General features: G+C 43.3%; 1 protein-coding gene across 2 annotated transcripts in view; it reads left to right on the top strand.

Annotated features, from left to right (window-relative positions):
- Nucleotides 1-17,157, top strand: part of FRYL (FRY like transcription coactivator) — a 345,908-nt gene that overhangs the window by 210,438 nt on the left and 118,313 nt on the right. For both annotated transcript variants that reach the window (XM_026647943.2, XM_026647941.2), the window contains 3 exons: nucleotides 6-174; nucleotides 12,273-12,532; nucleotides 14,412-14,552. In XM_026647943.2, coding sequence (XP_026503728.1) covers nucleotides 6-174; nucleotides 12,273-12,532; nucleotides 14,412-14,552 — 570 coding nt within the window. The remainder of the gene's footprint in view (nucleotides 1-5; nucleotides 175-12,272; nucleotides 12,533-14,411; nucleotides 14,553-17,157) is intronic.

Raw genomic sequence — 17,157 nt, forward strand, 5'->3', positions numbered from 1 at the left:
TGCAGATCTTGGAACCTAAGATGTTTCGCTATGCTCACAAATTGGAGATTCAGAGAGGTGATGGGATACTGGGTCAGCCTTCTCCTTTGCCACACCTGTATTCTGTGTCATATTATCAACTGTCGGAGGAATTAGCAAGGACATACCCTGAGCTAACTCTTGCTGTCTTCTCAGGTACAGTAGAGTACTTAACCAGGCTGGTAGTGGTCCTTAGAAATTTTGAATCCTTGTTTTCAGTAATCTAATTACAGGTAGGTCACTAAGCTTAAACCAAAGAACTACAAATGAATTTTGGGTGGAGGAGGCTGAGTGTGTTACATGACAGTTTCTCTCTCTCTCTCTCTCTCTCTCTCCCTCCCATTTTGTTCAGATTTGAAACGTAATGTTTTTTAAAGTGAAAATGGAGTGAAACCCTGAAAATTATTCTGACTGCCCCATTGACCAGCCTGTGAGGGATCACTCATCACAGACATAAGTTTTAACTATGTTTTTAAAAATTCTCTCTCTTCCCCTTCCCTGCCCTTAGAATTTCCTTATTTGTGGTAGATATCCTAGAACACATCAGTTTGTGACAGCTTAGATACAGTAGCTTGAATGGATTGTAGTGATATTCCTGGTACTACAGTTCACAGAATGACTTACTCTCAGATATCTAAGCAAACAAAGATATATTTGGAGGATATTGGTAAGGGACAGGATTTTAAACCATTGGTTATTCAACACAGAAATAATTTTAACTCTTATTGGTCTAGTTAGTAGAGTCAATTAACACATTTTTCAAAAATTAAAAAAAAAATTGAATTTAGGTTTTCAATTCACTTTCAATTGATTAATTACAGGGACACTATCATGTGATTAAACTTAACAATCTGGTTAAAGTTTTTCTATACTTAAAGATCTTGTTTGTTAGTTTGTACTGAAAAATAGCTGATAAAACACTGACTAATTGTACAAGAATCAGTTTTAAAAAATAAACACCAAAAAAACATAAAATGGCAGATTTACTTGAAAGAGCCTTACAAGAAAATTCACGTGCCAACACATTCTGTTCACTGTAAAATATAGCCCATATCACTTCCTGTTCTCACACTCTGTGGTTCACTCTTTGGTAATGTATAGCAGCAGTGCGGTAAATTGCTTAATTTACATGCTTCCACTTAGTTTACGAATAAATCATGCATATCATAAAAAAGTCTCTTTTTAAACTTCTGCATATTTTTTAAAACTTGTTTCATTGTTATTGAAACAACTAATGTTTCTTGAATTTATGCAATCAGAATTAACATTATAAAAATTTTGTTTTATAAAGTTATATGTGCTAACCTGCCAGCAGTCAAAATTAAACACCAAAATAAGTACAATAATAATTGAAAGCCAAAATTGGAATCCTTTTTTATCCTGCAGTTCTTGACTCCATAATCAAGTGAAATATTTTATAATAATCTGAAGTGAGATGGAAAGAATCTAGATTTTCAATTTGAATTAATATGAATAGATTAATGCATGAAGAATATTTCTATATTAAACTCAAATCCCACAAAAGAATCCACCTGTGAACATCTTTGAGGAGACCCTTTAACTTTAACAGAACTCTGTAGAAATAAGGCTGCCTATGAACAACAATCTGTATCATGCCTACAGTGCCATCACGTGCTTGGCTGGCAGCCTTCTAACATCCTCATTATGAAACCAGACAGCTCTCCCTGCATATTGACGGATGAGGTCCTGGACCAATGGAAAACACATTATGAAAGCATGCTGAACCATGGTCCTCCTGATGACTGTTTAGAGCTACATGACCTGGCAAACTACACAGCTGTACATCCAGGGATGAACACTGATTCTTCATCACTCGAGAAAGCTTGAAAGGACATCCAAAAGTTATAGGATGGATATGCTGTTGGATCTGATGGTATTCCACCCAAGCTACTCAAAGGTGCCTTGGAACCAGTGCGCATGGGCCTACATAACCTGTTCTTAGAAATGTGGGCATTAGGCAAAGTACCAGTAGAATGCAAAGAGGGCATCATATGTCCCTAAATGAGGGCAGAGGATCTTGCACCGAGTGTGGAACTACAGGCCAATCTCATTGTTATCGGTCCCTGGAAAGATTTTTGCTCACATTCTGGTTGGTAGGATGCAGCTGTCCCATAACAAACATTGTCAGCAATCAGGATTCACTGCAGACAGTCAACAATGGACACTGTCTTTACCCTCCAGCTTCTGGCTGAGTTGCATGGAGAATTTAACCACCTGCTTCATGTGGCACACCTCCGTATCAAAGCAACTTTTGATTCAGTTGACAGGTCAGCACTTTGAGTCGCACTGAAAGGAATTGGTGTTCCAAATGTTCTGTTAAATCTGGTGCATGATCTCCACACTGAAACCTGTGCAAGAGTACACATTGGGTCACAGCTTTCGCTGCATTTCTACACACCCTCAGGTGTGTGTCAGGGATACATTCTTGCCCTGGCACTGTTCTGTCGAGCTATTGGCTATATATTAGGACTTTCCACTCCATACATCGGAATCAAGGTTGGTCAAGAAGTGTTTACCAGTCAAGTAATCAAGGCTGACGACACTGCCTTGCTTATAGAGAAGTGGGAGAATTTCAGCCTTGCACTCCTAGGTCCCCAAGATGCCACCCACAAGGTGGGGTCAGACGTCTCATGGCAGAAAACCAATGTCAAGAACATTGTAGCTTGGACACCAGAATCCCCAGTTCAGGTGGAGTTGAGTACCATAGAGAGTGCTGATGAGTTCATCTACCTAGGCTGCAAGCAGAGTTCAAACTGTCAAATAAACTAAATATCAAAGGGGTAGCCATGTTAGTCTGGATCTGTAAAAAGTGACGAAGTGGGTATTCACCCACGAAAGCTTATGCTCCAATATGTCTGTTAGTCTATAAGGTACCACAGGACTCTGTCGCTTTTTAGTAAACCAAATGTTGTTCTTCAAATAGTGTCTCTGTGGGTGCTCCACTTTAGGTGTCAGTGTGTCCCTGTGCCACAGATCAGAGATTTTCAGTGGCAGTGCTCAGTCGGGGCACAAGTGCGCAGTAGTCATCTCGCGGTGCCGTTGGTGCTTCATGTAGCACGCACGACCCGACCAGTTCAGTTCCTTCTCAACCGTCCTTGGCTGCAGACGGAGCTCAGTGGCAGTGCTGCCTCTTTGTTTTTCTCTCTATAGAAATAGTTAGATTAGCTATAGTTTAGTAAATCTAGTTTATTGTCCCGTCTCCCCCCACAATTTTTTTTTTAATAGATATTTTTTAATTGTTGTTTTTCCCACTCTTTCCCCATTGGGAAACTTAATGGCCATGGTGCCCAGCTCACCCGGGTTTAAATCATGTGACTCTTGTTGTGAGGCAATGACCATCTCAGATGGCCACTCATTGTGTGTCCATTGTTTAAGGGAAACGCATATTCCTCAAAAATGTGCCCATTGCAGCAACCTTAAAGTCAGGGCAATGTGTGATTGAGATCTCCGCCTCAAGGTGATTTTGATGGAAAAGTTCCTTCAGCCTTCTCCTCAGAGAGCAAAATCAGCATCAGCAGATGGCTCTCTGAGCAAAATCTCTGCTAATGGGAGTGCTCAGTCTTTCAAATCATCTAGAAAGCGAGCCGCAATCTCCCCTAATAGGGACACTCAGAGAAAGAAGAGGTCCCCTATCCAAAGTGCCGAGCTCATGTAAAGTGAGCACCTTTGAGGCTCCGGGCACCTCTGTCCCTGTCCCTCCGTAGATCTCTGCCAAGCCCCGCCACTCCCAAATGGAGTTGAGACATTCCTCCTCCCCGGCACCAACCACCCCAGTGTGGGAGTAGGCACTGAGATCAATGCTGCCCCCACTGGCACCAACTCAGTCATCGGCACTGACAGACAGGCCAAGAACGACACGGACCGTCTCAACAAAGGCACCAACTGCATCTGCACCAGCGGCACCACCGCCACAGAAACAAGCGACTATGCAGCAGTTTCTACAGCACAAGGACATAGCGGTCTCCTCGGTGCTGCAATCACCCTTGAGCGGTACTGAGGGATCTCTGGACCAAATAACTGAGCAGTTGTCCAATTCGTCTGCTCCCCAGCCCACTTCCAGTGATGAAGAGGAAGTACATGGGAGCTGCTTCTCCTCCCAACACTCTTCACCCATGGGGCGAAGACCACCATGGGAAGCTATTAAGATCAAATGTCGCCAACCTCGTGAGATGCAGCACTAGTACAGGCAATGCTGGATGTGTCCACTGATGCCCTTTCCCATGCAGTGGCCCCCCTGGGGCCCCTGGGTGGCATATAAGGCTCACTACACTAGGCCCTCAACTCCAGCCTGGAGGGAAATTTGTTCTCCACCTTCTCCAAGCAGAGAGACGTCAGAAGCACCAGAGAACATGGTAGATGAGGAGGAACGAGGTTTGGATCATGCAGACATTTCCCCACCCCACAACTCATTGTCCTCTCCTGACGAGGCAGTCTTACCACCACCTCCAAGCACAGTTAATGACCTGAAACAATTTTAGGAACTCTTTAAAAGAGTATCTGCCAGCCAAGATATCTCCCTAGAAGAGGTGCAAGAAAACCAGTACAAGCTACTGCAAATTTTACAGACATCCACTACATCCAAAATCGCACTACCAATAAATGACGCCATAATGGAACTGGCAGAGAATGTTTGGCAGACCCCCGCAACCATACCACCTACCAGCAAAAGAGCAAAACAGGAAGTACTTCTTCCCAGCTAAAAGGGTGGACTTTTTGTTCTCTCATCCATAACCCAATTCTCTAGTGGTGGAAGCTGATAACCATCACAGCTAACAACCCCAATTCCAGTCCACTCCACAGGACAAAGAACATAAACAATTAGACTTCTTAGGCTGAAAAGTATACTCATTAGCTACACTCCAATTGCAGGTAGCCAATTATTCGGCCCTTTTAGCCAAGTACAACTACGACAATTATAGTAAGCTGCAAGAATTCCTTACCGGAGGATGGATGTAGCGGACACTGCAGCGAGAACAATGGCCATGGCAGTTATAATGCATAGGTCTTCGTGGTTGCAGTCATCTGGGATCCCCAAAGAGCTCCAACTCAAAGTAGAAGATCTCCCCTTCAACTGGGGAACTCTATGAAGGACTCTAGGGCCACCTAAAGAGGGACAGGGAAAGGGGTAGGGGAGTGGGAAGGGAGAGGAAGGGGATGGCATTACCCGATCTTATAATCTCCTGTACCCTTTGGTCCGTTGTTATTGCTGCCCAGGTATGGTAGAACAGGCACAGGCAGTGGCCACAAGGTTGGGTAGGAGTATCTGACAGCGCTGTATTGTGGGGGAGATCATTCAGATCCTTGACCAAGACTTCAAAACTGTGGCTTGGTGGTAGATGGTTATGAAGAGGAGGACTGAGTTTGAGTAGCCCTATGTCTTTGTGAACATTGTTTATTTCTGTTCTGGTCAAATTGCTGTTGTTGTGGGTGGTGGAAAGAGGTGTGTCTGCCCTTTTGGTACAGTTGGTAACAATGTCTTTTGTTAGGAGACACGTCTATGGCTAAGGTGCGCAGGGTGGCCCTAGAGTCCTTCAGGGACCCTTCTCACGAGCACCTCTTAAAACAGGAAGTGAACCATCTCCTACATTGGGTGCTATGGAGAAAAATCCAGCTCAATACAAAGGGAAGGGTTTTTACTCCCATTATTTTCTCAACAAAAAGAAAAACAGTGGATGGAGACCCATCTTAGATCTTTGGAAGCTCAACAAATTTGTGCGGAATCAGATTCAAAATGGTCACACTGGCCACAATTATTCCAGCTCTTGACAAGGGGGACTGGTTTTCAGCCTTCGACCTCCAAGATGCTTACTTTCATATTACCATACACCCAGCGCACAGACGATTTTTAAGATTCTACCTTTTGGCCCTTCCACTGCCCCTCAAGTTTTTTTAAAAACTGTTGCTGTAGTGGTGGTCCACTTACAGAGGAGAGGAGTGATGATCTTCCCGTACCTAGACGATTGTCTACTGAAAGGCACAACTCGGGAAGAAGCGACACAAATGATTTAAACAACCATCGAGCTGTTCCAGACACTAAGGTTGCAGATAAATATACAGAAATCTACACTGAACCCAGTAACAACTGGAATTCACCGGGCCTACCTCAACTCCACACAGCCCAGGGCACTGTTGCCCCATCACAGATTCATGACAATAACCAACCTCATCTCGACAGTCACTGGCAGCCCTAAAACGTCCTCCAAAATCTGCCTACAGCTGTTAGGTCACATGGCAGCCATGACGTTCGTGGTGAGACATATGAGACTGCATAGGCGTTGCCTACAGGGCTGGCTGAGCCCTGTGTACACCCCCTGCAAACAGTCTAAACAAAAGAGTAACAGTACTCTCAAAGGTCGATGAAACCAGAAAACATCTGCACAGGGATTCCTTTCCAACAGGATCGTCAGTCACTAATAACCATGACCGACGCATCACTTATAAGCTGGGGAGCTCACTTGGACCAGTACACCATGTAAGGCTAATGGTCACCGATGGAAACTCAGCTCCACGTCAATCTCCTGGAGCTCCAAGCGGTATACAATGCATGTAGGCACTTCCTCCCAATCATATGGAACAAATCAATCCGCATACTGACTGACAACATAGCATGCATGTTCTATATCAATCGTCAAGGAGGAGCTCATTCCCATTCACTCTGCACCAAGGCCCTGAAATTGTGGAACTAGTGCATTAACCACAATATAACTATCTTGGCATCTTACCTCCTGGGATGTCAGAATATGATGGTGGACACACTAAGCAGACACTTCTCCGAGGAACACAAATGGGAAATAAATTACAGTATCCTCCAATCAATATTCCAAAAATGGGGCTATCCATCTGTAGACCTGTTTGCATCAGCAACAAACCACAAGTGCCCACTTTTCTGCTCCAGGGTGGGACTAGCACCCAAGTCACTAGGGGATGCCTTTCTCATCTTGTGGGACACATTACTCATGTACGCATTCCCACCAACACCTCTAATCTCGTGAGTCAGTCACAAGATACGGACTGACAAGGCCCATATCATACTAATTGTTCCAACGTGGTCCAGACAGACTTGGTTCCCTTACTTGTTGCGCCTGGCAGTGTGAGTGAGAAAGTTGTAGTGCTGTAAATTGCCAGTGTAGACAAGCCCTATATTAGGCCTTACCAGGCTCTCTGCAACAACACACACGACTCCAAAGCCCCTACCATCCACAGTGGGGCACTGCTCTACAGACACCTGAAGTGGAGCACCCACAGGGACACTACTCAAAGAAGAAGAGGAAGTTACTCATCTTGTGCAGTAACAAGGGTTCTTCGAGATGTGTCCCCCTGTGGGTGCTCCACTACCCACCCTCCACCACTCTAGTTCGGAGTTCGTGCCTGCAATAGAGCTCTGCAATAGAGAAGGAACTGAACAGGTCAGGTCATACACACGCTAAATGAGGTGCCAATGGTACCGCAAGATAACTACTGTGCACACGCGCCCCGACCAAGCACTGCCACTGAAAATCTCTGATCTGTGGTGCAGGGACGCACCAACACCTAAAGTGGAGCACCTACAGGGACACACATGTCGAAGAACCCTCGTTACGCCAATGGTGACCTCAGCTCTGCGTCCATCAGCAAAAACTTAAGCCTGACCTCACTGCGTTTCTAGGATTAAAGTCTCTGTGAATTTTACACTGAACCCTGACATGAGTCTCCCCAAGATACTTCAGGCAGCTGGAGTGTGGGTCATTCAGCGGTATTGGCGGCTTGCAAAATTGGCAGGGTTTAAACCCTGGTGACTGAGGCATGCCCCAGCAACAGCAACAGTACCAGTACCCAGGAACAGGAACTGAAGTGTTTGAAAACACTTAAAAAAAAACAACTTATATCTATAACTAACCAAAACCAAACTACTAAAACAGGTACAAACTATATACAAATAAGAGGAAAAACTTGCACTAGCAAGGAATACATTCCAACAATTGTCATGAGCAGTGAGAAGGAGGGTCAAGGGTGGCGCAGCACCATCATGCAGCAGAGGGCACATGAGCCACCCTGACCAGGTACCGCTAAGGGAAAAATCTCCGACAACTGTGCACTGAGTGTGCCCACGCCTGAAGTAGAATGGATATGTGCAACACATTTGAAGCACAGTAGCTACGGAACAATTAGTAACTGTTTCTTTTTCAACTGATGGTTCTTGTCACCTCCTGAATGAAGTCCATGTCTCACTTATGGATGCAAAAACATCTTTGTGCTGAGATAGAGTTCAAGATCTGTCAAACCTGTGTGCTCCTGTATTGCTAAATGGGTCAGAAACTGGACTCTCTCTATCAGACTTGAAACAGCTACAGGCATTCCATATGTCCTGTCAGCGCCAAATCCCGAGCATGTAGTGGTTTGACTTTTTGGATATGTTAGTCATGCAATGATCTGGCATTCCTTCAGTTGCTCATTATATTAAAAAATTGTATTGTGTGCTTTTTGGCCATGTCAACAGGATGGACAAAAACATGCCAGCACACTGCTTTCAAACTCTCCTCGACACATGAAGAGGTGCACACCTGATTCAACCTGGCACTGCCCACAAGGCTGCCTCAAAGATTCATGAATACAAAGGATTGAGCCAGATCTGGAAACTTCGCTATATGATGCCTGGTGTAATGCTGTCAACCGTGTTTGCTCTGTCTGGTGCAATGGTCCTTAGTAGACTCTGGGCTGGTCCACACTAAGCCCCCAGTTCAAATTAAGATACGCAACTTCAGCTACGTGAATAACGTAGCTGAAGTCGAAGTATCTTAGTTCGAACTTAAAGGTACTTACCGCGGGTCCACACGCGGCAGGCAGGCTCCCCGTCGACTCCGCCTACTCCTCTCGCGGAGCAGGATTACCGGCGTCGATGGCGAGCACTTCCGGGATCGATTTATCGCGTCTAGACAAGACGTGATAAATCGATCCCAGAAGATCGATTGCTTGCCGCCGAACCAGCGGGTAAGTATAGACGTACCCTCTGTGTTTGATGGGCACATTCCTTTGAAGGATTGAGGCCCTGTATAGTGTAGCATTGTTTGTTTGTTTTTCTTATATTCTTAATATATTTTGGGCTACAGCTGAGGCTGGTAATGGAAGTGAGGAGGGTTCTGTTGCTAGATTTTTGTACAGAAGGGGTAGTTCTGCTTTTAATGGCTGAAAACATGAAGTTATAACCTACTCAGTAGAACCATGTCCTGCAAAGATTTAAGCCTTGCTTGACTTTACACACTGCATTAAATACTGGTCATGCTGAAGTCAATTGGAATTTTGCCATTGACTTCTATTGGGGCTAGAATTTCACCTTGTGACTTCAAGGACATGCATAAGTCTTTGCAGGATCAGAGCCTTAGACAACTTTAAAGACACTTTAAGTAGTTTCTTTTAGCGAGACAACTTTTGACATGATCCTTTTGCTTTATAACTGACTATCTTGTCTGTTAGATTAGGGAATATGAAATATTTAACCTTAATACATTTGATTTTCTGCATAAATGGTTTTTTAAATTGATACATAGTTAACTGTTTTTAATAAAGAGAGATTCCATGTATGGACTTCCTTCTTATAATTTGACAATTAAAGTTTTACTTAATATTAAATATGAATGTATCAGTTGATACTACCTGCACTTTCAGCATTCCAATTCTGCAATATAATTTTGTTCAGCAAAAGGGCTTATTCAGTTGAAATCTGCATCCTTCATTTGGATTATGATGACAAATTTGTTCTCAATTAAATAAAAAATATCTTCAATAATAAGGCTGTCAAGTGATTAAAAAAATTAATCATGTGATTAATCGTACTGTTAAAGAATAATAGGGTACCATTTATTTAAATATTTTTGATGTTTTCTCCATTTTCAAATATAGTGATTTCAATTACCACACAGAATACAAAGTATACGGTGCTCAGTTTATATTATTATTTTTATTACAAATATTTGCACAGTTAAAAACAAAAGAAATATTTTTCAATTCAACTAATACAAATAATGTAGTTCAATCTCTTTATCATGAAAGTTGAACTTACAAATGTAGAATTATGTACCAAAAAAACCTGCATTCAAAAATAATTTTTTTTTTTAAACTTCAGAGCCTATACCTTCACTCAGTCCTACTTCTTGTTCAGCCAATCGCTCAGACAAACAAGTTTGTTTACATTTGCAGGAGATAATGCTCCTCGCTTCTTGTTTACAATGTCACCTGAAAGTGACAACAGGTGTTGCATGGCATTGTTGTAGCCGGCGTAGCAAGATATTTACATGCCAGATGCGCTAAAGATTCATATGTCCCTTCATGCTTCAACCACCATTCCAGAGGACATGCGTCCGTGCCAATGACAGGTTCTGCTCGATAGCGATCCAAAGAAGTGCGGCCCGACACATATTCGTTTTCATCATCTGAGTCAGATGCCACCAGCAAAAAGTTGATTTTCTTTTTTGGTGGTTCTGTTCTGTAGTTTCTGCATCGGAGTGTTGCTCTTTTAAGGCTTCTGAAAGCATGCTCCACACCTCATCCCTCTCAGATTTTGGAAGGCACTTCAGATTCTTAAATCTTGGGTCGAGTGCTGTAGCTATCTTTAGATATCCCACATTGGTACCTTCTTTGCATTTTGTCAAATCTGCAGTGAAAGTGTTCTTAAAATGAATAACGTGCTGGGTCATCATCCGAGACTGCTATAACAGAAATATATGGCAGAATGGGGGTAAAACAGAGCAGGAAACATACAGTTGTCCCCCAAGGAGCTCAGTCACAAATTTAATTAACATTTTTTTTTTTTTTAAACAAGCATTCTCAGCATTGAAGCATGTCCTCTGGAATGGTGGCCGAAGCTTGAAGGGGCATACGCATGTTTAGCATATGTGGCATGGAAATACCTTGCAATGCCAGCTATAAAAGTGCCATGCAAACGCCTAGTCTCACTTTCAGGGTGACATTGTAAATAAGAAGTGGGCAGCATTATGTCCCTGTAACAGTGCGGACTCACCCCTGCGGCGCCTCCTGCTGGTCGTCTCCGGGAATTAGCTCGTTCCAGCTCCGGAGCACTCTCTGCAGGCTGGGGATCCACCTGTCCTCTGGCCCCCGCGTCCCTCCCTGGACCCCGGTGCCCTTGTACCTGGGGTGCTGCCCCCTAGCCGTAACCCTTCAGTCTTAGGGTCTCCCCTCCCCGGGGAACCCCCACCCACTGTCCCCACCTTGCCTCAGTTGTAGGCTACTGCCAGTCACCAATTAGCCCCCGCTCCCTGGGGCAGACTGCAGTATAAGCCACTCATCATAGGCAAGGTTGGGTTTGGACCTGCTGCCTTGGCCTACCGCTGGGCTGCCCTTCTGCTAGGCCGCAGCCTGGACCTTTCCAGGCTGGAGCTCCCCAGCTCCTCTGCCTTTCCCCAGCCCTGCTCCACTCATGTACCCAGTCTCTAGCTTCCTGCAGCCAGGCCCTTCCCTCTCTGAATGCAGAGAGAGACTGAGTCCTGGCTCCCAGCCTTTATAGGGTCAGCTGGGTCCTGACTGGGGCATGGCCCAGCTGCGGCTGCTTCCCCAATCAGTTCAGGTCTTTCTTTCACAGCCTGCCAGCCCTCTCCCAGAGCTAGTTCCAACCCTATCATGGCTGGAGCGGGTCAACACCCCGCTACGGTCCCATAAATGTAAACAAACTTGTTTGTCTTAGCGATTGGTTGAACAAAGGAAGTAGGACTAAGTGGACTTGTAGGCTCTAAAGTTTTACATTGTTTTGGTTTTTTGAGTGCAGTTATGTAACAAATAAAAATCTACATTTGTAAGTTGCACTTTCACCATAAAGAGATTGCATACAGTACTTGTATGAGGTGAATTGAAAAATATTTCTTTTGTATATCATTTTTACAGTGCAAATATTTGTAATAAAAAATAATATGAAGTGAGCACTGTACACTTTGTATTCTGTGTTGTAATTGAAATCAATATATTTGAAAATGTAGAAAACATCCAAATATATTTAATAAATTTCAATTGGAATTCTATTGTTTAACAATGTGATTAAAAATGTGATTAATCATGATTCATTTTTTTATCGCAATTAATTTTTTGAGTTAATTGCGAGAGTTAACTGTGATTAATTGACAGCCCTAATAATAGTTTTAATTTATTCTTGTATGAAATACTAAAATTATAAATATACTACCACAGAAACTTTTCTAGTAATATTTATGGATTTGTATTTTATGTATGTATTTATTTTTGAATAACAGAGGTAAGCCAGAGAATTCAAACAGCACGCCCTGCTGGGAGACAGGTGATGCTGCACTATTTGCTACCATGGATGAATAATATTGAGTTGGTAGATTTGAAACCTTTGCCAACAATACGGCATCAAGATGAAGATGAAGAGGATTCTTTAAAAGACAGAGAAATTATGGTAAACAGCAGGCGCTGGCTACGAGGAGAAGGCTGGGGATCACCACAGGCTACTGCTATGGTTTTAAACAATCTGATGTATATGACAGCAAAGGTAAAACCAGTCTTTTGATATTTCTTGTTGTTTGATTCAGAGAACTGTTAAATCCAGAAAGGGAAGAGGTGCAGTATAGGGCTACTGATACCAATTAGTGAGCTTTTATTAGCAATTTGTTTTATGCAGTATGCAATTCTTCATTAGTATGGTTTGTCAGCTTATGCAAAAAATTTCAAAAGCCAGTTCTCCAAATTACTTGTGGGTCTGGGAGCTACCAAATAGTTTAATGAACATTCTGGGCAATTTTAGGAGAAGCACATGGCATGCTATTGAGCCTATAAAATAATAACAGCTTATTTTTAATAAGAATGTCTTAATGATTGCAGGCTTAAAATTGCTGTCCCATAATTTAGATATCTAGATAGATAACTCCCTTGTGTAACTTAAAAAAACAACAACCCAACAAACCTACCTAAAAACTAGTAGTGAGAGAACCTCAAAGGGATTGCTCAGATTGCGTGTGTCTTCTCTGTTTCTTTATTCTCCTTGGATAATTTGTTTGTCATTCTGTTTCTTCCTGCCTCCAAGTAAACAATAGGTTTTCTTTATGTTCTCTCTCCATTTAGTAAACTACATCTTTTTCCCTCCCTCCTTTTGTCCCCTTAGAAACCGAAGTTCTGAGAGTGATGTGGAAGGGTGGGGTACGAGAGAGATGGTGGTGGTGTGGGCTAATCCTGTTGCTGGTAGCTGACGGAAGGCTGTCCACTTTCCTTGTTTCATTTATTTTCTGTATCACAGCAGAGAGAAAGGGAGGGTAAGGGTGCCTTTGCTCCTCTGCCCAGTGGCTCTTAGAGGTGAAAGGCTGGCTTTTTAAATTAAAAAATTCAGGTAGTAAGTGGTTTCTGGGACATTGTGTAGGACTGTCAGTAGCTGGGATGCATTAGTAAAACCTCAGCAGTGGCAGCTAAATCTGGATAGCTGACAAGTATGCATTGCAAACTACAGTAATAGCTTTGTTATCCAGCGTGTTGGGGGAATGAGGGGTGCCGGTTAGTCAAAAATTCCAGTTAACTAAGTTATTTACCAACTGAATACCAATTTTCAAAGAATTAGAATACAATAAAATGAAAAAAGTATAAAATAGTATACAGGTACTCACCAGTCCAGTAGTACTGCATTGCAGAGTGGTTGGTTTCTTGAAGCACTTAGGTGTAAACCTACTGTATAGAAAACTTTACCTGTAATCATATGACACTACATATCACTATGGGCAGTGCATGGTGTACACCCAGATCACTAAAAATACATTTAACAGTAAAACTATACTGAACATAATTTAATCTTTCTTTGATTCAGAAGGTACTTCAGGCTCTTGCAGTGCCTCAGGGTCATCATTATCAACGTCAATTATAACTGTAGATGCAGAAGGTGTAGGAGATTGGGCTGGATCTGTAATGACCCTATGACTCACCTGGAAGCTGCTTTTTTGAATAAATCCCTGGTATCCGCTTGCTTACTTGTTTTCTGCCTCTTCTGCATAAAAGTAGAGTGTAGAATGTACAATTGCATAACCACCTGGGCAGTATACCAGTCCTGGTTACTAGATTGAAGATTTGTATTGGGAGAGAATAGAAATGTCGGATAATATAGCTTTCTGGTTGATAAAGTGCCGGATAACACAGCTTTTACTGTACGTTGTTGTTCTTTGCTCACTGTAGTGACCCTGAGAGAATTACTTGTATTTGGGAAATATATTAAAGAGGATGAGCATTCATAGAAGCTTCAGTGTATAGAAATAGATAAAACATAGTAGCTGATCATAAGAGTTTGTTTCCTTTTTCTCAAGCCTATTAAACTTTTTCAATAGAAAATCCTTGCTTGAAGTTATTTATATTATTGAACTTTACAAAAGGGATATCTTAATTTTGTTTTCTAGTATGGTGATGAAGTGGCATGGTCAGAGATAGAGAATGTCTGGACTACTCTAGCAGACAGCTGGCCAAAGAATATGAAAATAATTTTGCACTTCTTGATCAGCATTTGTGGAGTGAATAGTGAACCCAGCCTCTTGCCTTATGTAAGTGCTTGATGCTACAGTCTTCCCTCACGTTCTTATTTCTTTAAAATGTTATTTTATGTGTTTAGCAACTCCTCATTGAAGACCACTAAATAGATGAATAGTAACTTAAAGGGTCATGCTATCACATTCTAATACAGCATGAGGCCGATGTCATCCCATTGTGTCATAATGTGACAACTCAATGCTGTGACCAGTTCAAATTCAATGTCTCCTATTTTGCAGTCTCTGACGTTGACATGTATTTTCTATTTCAAATTATCTTCCAAAATGCAAATATTCTCCCAATGAGAAGACTTCCCCATTCTGGTATGGTTGTATTTTTATAAATGAATTCCTCTATTCAGAAATGCATGATGATTTTTAATACTATTTTTCACTCCCTCTTTCTTCTCGTATCTTGTTACCGTATTCTATGTTCTTGCACCACCATATAGTGCTGTATCTTTAAAAGAAAACTCTATTTTGACTAGGGATTAAAAAGATAAGAAGTATTTCTCATGACTGATAAATTAATAAATGAATGATGGAATACTGCAAGGGCTGCCTGCAGACCTGTAGAATTGTGGAAACCTTCCAAGGGTGGAAGGGCATAGGAATTATTTGTGGGTGGAGACAAGGGGTTACAGGGTGAGCAGGCCAGTTTTACCAATGTATTTTGAGAGAAGAGCAGCACTGTTCGGTATTTTGTGGAGTAATCAATAACAAGGAACATGGTGCCAATAATTCCTTCCAACTTTTAATGAGGGAATTCCAGCTCAAACACCTCACATCACAACCCAGTATAATTTTATATACATGTTGAACAAAAGCAATGGTAAAATAACCCCCCATGGTACTCTGCATTAGAGAATCCGCAGAGCAATTGTTTGCCACTAACCTCTGAGTTCACACAGAAAAATCAGAATGGAGATACTGAGGAATGACTCCATCCAGTTTCCAGGATCTCTAGATGCCTCAAGATAAATTCAAGATCATTGTTATCTAGGGTTGCCAACTTTCTAATTGCAGAAAACTGAACACCCCTGCCCCGCCCCTTCTCTGAGGCCCTGCCCCCAACTCACTTCATTCCCCCTCCTTCCGTCGTTCACTCTCCCCTACCCTTACTCGATCATTTTCACCGGGCTGGGGAAGAAGGTTGGGTGCAGGAAGGGGTGAGGGCTCCAGCTGGGGTGCAGGTTCTTGGGTGGGTCCAGAAATGAGGTGTTCAGGGTGTGGGAGGGGGCTCTGGGCTGGGGCAGGGGGTTGGGGTGTGGGAGGGGGTGAGGGCTCTGGCTGGGGGTGCAGACTCTGGGGTGGGGCTAGGGATGAGGGGTTTGGGGTGGAGGAAGGGGCTCTGGGCTGCGGCCGAGAGGTTCGGAGTGCAGGGAGGGCTCCAGCTGGGGGGGTGGGCTCTGGAGTGGGGCCGGGGATGAGGGATTTGGGGTGTAGGAGGGGGCTCTGGGCTGGGGCAGGGTGTTGGGGTCCAGGAGATGGTACGGGGTGTGGGTTCCGGGAGGGAGTTTGGCTGTTTGAGGGGGCTCAGGGCTGGGACAGGGGATTGGGGTGTGGGAGGGGATGCAGGGTACGGGCTCCAGGAGGGAATTTGGATTTGGGAGGGGGCTGAGGGCTGGGGCAGGGAGTTGGGGTGCGGGAGGGTGTGAGGGATGCAGGCTCCGGGCTCAGGCGGCTCCCGGGAAGTGGACGGCATGTCCCTCCCGCTCCTAGGCGGGGGTCGGGGGGGCAGAGGGCTCCGTGCACTGCCCCTGTCCATAGGTGCCTCTCCCGCAGCTCCCATTGGCCATGGTTCCCAGCCAGTGGGAGCTGCGGAGCTGGTGCTCGGGGCGGGGGCAGTGTCTGGAGCCCCCGTGGCTGTCCCTTTGCTTAGAAGCCGGAGGGACATGCTGGCTGCTTCCCGGGACCTGCGTGGAGCCGGGTAGGAAGCCTGCCAGCCCCACACTAACCGGACTTTTAACAGCCTGGTCAGCGGTGCTGACTGGAACCACCAGGGTCCCTTTTCGATCCAGTGTTCTGGTCGAAAACCAGACACCTGGCATCTCTAATGTTATCAGAGGTTGCTGAAAAGAGTAAAAGAATGAGCGATCATTTTATCCCTAACTAGAATAACTATTGACAGTCTTCTGTTTCTCAGCATTGAGTTCGAAGTACTTTTTTTCTTTATTTATTTCTTAAAGAATATAACTTACAATAATTTACTGAAATAAGACCTCATATAGATCCCACATTGACTTAATATGCAATTAATAATAAAATATTTCTTTTAATTAGTTGTTTAAGATCTTGTTAAAACATACGAAGGACTCAAATATCTTGAGATTTAAACATATGCTGTGTTGCAATATTAGCACTTGAACAAGAAAAGTGGTACAAATAATATAAGTAAAATAAAGTTCACACTGTATCATCATTAAAAGGACGCTGTATAGGGCAAAAGTATAGGTTTATTAAAACATGATTTTACAAAACCTAATTGAAATGTGTTTCAATTAAATCATTATTTTTGTTTGGATTTAAATATGTCTCTGCAGCATACACAACATGTGGCTATAGTAATATATGAGAATCAGAAAGTGAAACTGGATAAAAACAAAAGTGAAACTTTAAG

The sequence above is a fragment of the Terrapene carolina genome, unplaced genomic scaffold, assembly GCF_002925995.2.
Source record: "Terrapene carolina triunguis isolate 2854851 unplaced genomic scaffold, T_m_triunguis-2.0 Scaffold66, whole genome shotgun sequence".
Taxonomy (NCBI): domain Eukaryota; kingdom Metazoa; phylum Chordata; order Testudines; family Emydidae; genus Terrapene; species Terrapene triunguis.